Raw genomic sequence first — 4,061 nt, forward strand, 5'->3', positions numbered from 1 at the left:
ACGCCACTACTTTGAAAAAATCTCGTATCTCACGCTGCTCCTCAAAGTTAAAACGCAGTAAGTCTATATGCATTCCATACATACTTACTACAATTTTCTTTTCATTGACAGACGAAGATACAAGTTTTTTTAAAAGTAGTGACGATTAGTAAATCTAAGTAGCATGCAACCGCTCCACCTTACGCACTAACTGGCAATATATAACAAAGATAACAGTGTTCGTTATCAATATAAACATTAGGAAACCGTTTAACAACACATTGACATCAACAGTGGTATCTAATACCACTATTTCTATGGGCTACATACGCTCACAATACTTATCGTCGTTAGAACTCTTATACACAAGGTATCCAAGCAGAACAGCGCAGGCTGTCAGAACCAACGTAAACAACTGATATATTTTAAGCATCTTAACCTGTTTGTGCAACATTTCGTAGTTTACCTGCAAGTTGTTTAAAGCATTCGTAACTGAATCGGGCTTATCCTGACTCCTACCGTCTACCATGCTTCCATTCTTCGGCACATCCTTCTCCGGGAAGTAGCATTTCAGCCTGTATTCGTCAACTTTGCTGCCAGACGACTTCTGCCAGATGTCAGTGAGCTCCTTTGGTGTTGCATCTAGCTTCGGGATTTGTACGGACATGACCAGGAATCTGTCCTTAGCGACAGTACGGAATCCAGGCTGCACCACTATTTGCACAGTTTGTGAGGAACCGGTGGCTAGCGTACCAGAGCTGGGTCGTACTCGAAACTTCTCAGGGGAAGTAGTTCTTATTTTAAATGATACCGCACTTTCATCCATATTGGTTATTGTGAATTGTCCTGATATCTCATCATTTTCGCACTTGAAAATGATTGTATCGTTGGGATTGAGTCGTAGCATTTCTCCGGGAGAGTGCTGGTTGTCACCTTGCTCTGCAAATGTTACCTTTTTCGGTGTATGAACATCATTAGTACCTCGGTTTTCCGGAACAAATTCAAACACATATGGGTCCTTGCCACCCCAGCATGTCAACGCCTGCTCAGGGGCCACAACATCCTTCAAATTATCTTTAGTTTGTTGTTTCATACGATCAACAGCTTTGGCTGGTAACAGCGACTTGACCACCTTAAATGCAGCGGACAAGACCCAAGGCATTTGGAAAATGACGATATAATGCAGAAAATATGGGTAGTACAGCTTCATCAAACTAATTAAATACTTTATAAGTTCCATATCCATGTTTCCGAGGCCGCAGCCATCCATATCAAAGAATAGAGTGATGGGTTTGCCCTGTTCCTCTCTTTCTACGCGATCAAACCAGTATATAATTATTTTCTTAAGATCCTCAAAGTCTTTTTGACCTTTCACATGCTGTTTCGACTTGATTATAAGCAGCAAATTACCGTCAACGTCCCGCCCGTGAGGGAAGAACGCACCTTCTTTGACATAATCCATTCTTATGGTGTTTTCATTGATATCGTTCACATTATTCGTTTTCCGCCACACAAGGATGTCCCATAACATATCGGCAGCCATCTTAACGTCATTATCATGGTGTAATAACAACCTTGTTAAGTATTTATCGTCCTTCACTCTTTCCAAGTCTAGAGGATGAAACTCGCCTGGAGGATTGGGGATTCCTTCTTTCAACTTGGCTTCGAACGCCGCACGCACGTCCGCAGGAGTCGCCATCGCGATATGGCACTATCGTAACATGTATTCACTCACAGTTTTGTGGATTTATTGATAATTTTATTTACTATACGGTAGGATCACAGTCCATATGTAATGTGCAAGTCTAATGTCATGACATGACATTTGGCCTTAGGGATACCAGTGCAATATTTTCAAATATCGTGCAAAAATAAGAACAGTCAAGATTATACTCCTCAAACGAAGTCGATTTTGCACAAGATCGAATTACCTTTTTAAAAACAAAATTAGAAAAAAACGATGAAATAATTTAAACATAGATGATACTCCGCAAACGTTTGGATTTTGTTCAATATCTTTTAAATAATATGAGATCTTTTATCTTAAGGTTTAGATTTTCTTTTTTTCTTACAAACTAAATATTACTATAAATTTACGCTGTTGTCAGTTTAAAGTACCGAATAGACGTAAGACATTAACTAAAGGTAGACAGGTATCGTATGAAATTTAAATCGGAAAATAATATAAACTTCATTTTTGCACTAAATATCGGAAAATGATTGCTGGCAACTCCATATTGATACAACAGATAAGATAAAATAAGGCGGACCTAATTTCATTTGCGGATCATTTTTAGGGTTCCGTAGTACGTAGTAACGTGGTAGTAACTAAACTAGGTTTAAGCACTGACATGTCCCAGATACTAAATTGACTGTTTTATTAGTACCTACCCAATAATGTCCCTATTGTAGCTGCACTACCTGTGGCCTATTTAATAAAGCTTACAATCCTGCAGTGCTGCGCTTCATAAGGTGTTAGTGTCCAAGCTTCTTAGCAAACGTACTAAGTTACGGATCTACAAGACCGTGATCCGCCCCATCCTAATGTATGGGTGTGAGGCTTGGACGCTTAAACTTAAGGAGGAGAACAGTTAACAGCTTGTTAGTCACAGAGCGTAAGGCATTAATGAAGATTCTGGGACCCGTTAAAAGAGACGATGGCAGTTGGAGGATTCGCAAAAAATACCGAAATTGAAAAACTGGTAGCCGAGCCAATTAAATACGTGAAACCAAAGCACATCGTCTCCGTTGGCTAGGTCACCTTGAAAGAATGGGAGACGATCGGGCAGTCAAAAGGGCCTACTTGGGGAGACTGATTGGACGCCGTTCTGCTGGACACCCAAAATATCGTTGGGCGGATAGAGTGGAGGTTGACTTCCGTGAGCTCGGGCGTCGGCGAAAGCTGGCGCGATACCGCTCAAGACCGAGTCAAATGGCATGCTGTGTTGTGTTGGAGGCCCAAACTCATTTTGGGTTATCGCGCCAGCCAAGTATAAGTTACAAAAAAAAATGATTTTTTTTTTATATACTACGTCGGTGGCAAACAAGCATACGGTCCGCCTGATGGAAAGCGGTCACCGTAACCTATGAACGCATGCAACGCAAACAGTGTCACATGCGCGTTGCCACCCCATTAGAAACTTGTACATTCCCTTTTGCTGCGTTAAGTACACAGCAAAAAGGAGTGTACAAGTTCCAAGGAGGGTTCGGGTTGCCGACGACTCTAAAGGACAATATACGGAACAAGTTATTTGTAAGCTTTTTGTACTTCTTTTGTATAGATATATAATATAGATTAAGGTACTAGTGCGACGAAACTGCGTCCTGTGACGGCTGTGACACAGGGTTTCCTAGCTCAGGGCACAGGGTAGTGATTTTCTGTCATTGTTAATTTATATAATAAACTTTTTTCATTTTTATTTATAATCCTACAATTTTGTAAATATCTAACGTGTCATGGCCGCTGTACACATATGGCCAACGGTTCCACCAACCCTTTGTGAAACCCCTTGGCCAAGATAAGAGCCGCTGTTTACACATTGGCGAACCAATCACTTGGCATTGGCTCTTCATGAAAGATGGACGTGGAATGGAAAAGTCTAGGAAATTCTAGGTCATAGACGTTGTCAGAAAAATTTGATTAAAAAATAATAACCCCGTCGTAAAATTAAATTATTTGAAATATTAACAATTTTTTGAATATTCTGATAAGAACATTTATCTTTTTTAGGAAATACATTAAACATTTGCAAGGTTATTTTATTTCCTAAAATCTACACTATTATTGGCATAGATAAACTTATTATTTTCGTAAATATTTCACTACTGTCCTCTCTGACGGCTGACGACCAACTGAATGAAGCGCCAACGTGTAAACGCAGTTGGCCATTGGCGCCAAGATCCTTTGATGTGTGGACAAAAAACCGACACCAATCGGTTGGCCGGCAAGCGCAAGCGCCAACTGCCAACTTACGGCCAAGTAGCCCTCTACACGCTTGGCCAAGGGGGTTGGTGGAACCGTTGGCCATATGTGTACAGCGGCCATCAGGAAAACGTAGGATTTTTTTTCATGTTTATGACTT

At 40.6% G+C, this 4,061-nt stretch overlaps 1 protein-coding gene across 1 annotated transcript; it reads right to left on the reverse strand.

Moving 5' to 3' along the window:
* Positions 1 to 216: 216 nt before the first annotated feature.
* LOC125239267 (motile sperm domain-containing protein 2-like) lies at positions 217 to 1,874 on the reverse strand. The gene has a single exon (XM_048146799.1). It carries the CDS (start codon positions 1,676 to 1,678, stop codon positions 302 to 304), a length of 1,377 nt encoding a protein of 458 aa, XP_048002756.1. The 5' UTR covers positions 1,679 to 1,874; the 3' UTR covers positions 217 to 301.
* Positions 1,875 to 4,061: the final 2,187 nt, after the last annotated feature.

The sequence above is a fragment of the Leguminivora glycinivorella genome, chromosome 25 (assembly GCF_023078275.1).
Source record: "Leguminivora glycinivorella isolate SPB_JAAS2020 chromosome 25, LegGlyc_1.1, whole genome shotgun sequence".
Lineage (NCBI taxonomy): Eukaryota > Metazoa > Arthropoda > Insecta > Lepidoptera > Tortricidae > Leguminivora > Leguminivora glycinivorella.

What these genes read in the sequence shown, in the direction of transcription:
- LOC125239267 (XM_048146799.1), bottom strand. Translation starts at nt 1,678, where the DNA reads ATGGCGACTCCTGCGGACGTGCGTGCGGCGTTCGAAGCCAAGTTGAAA.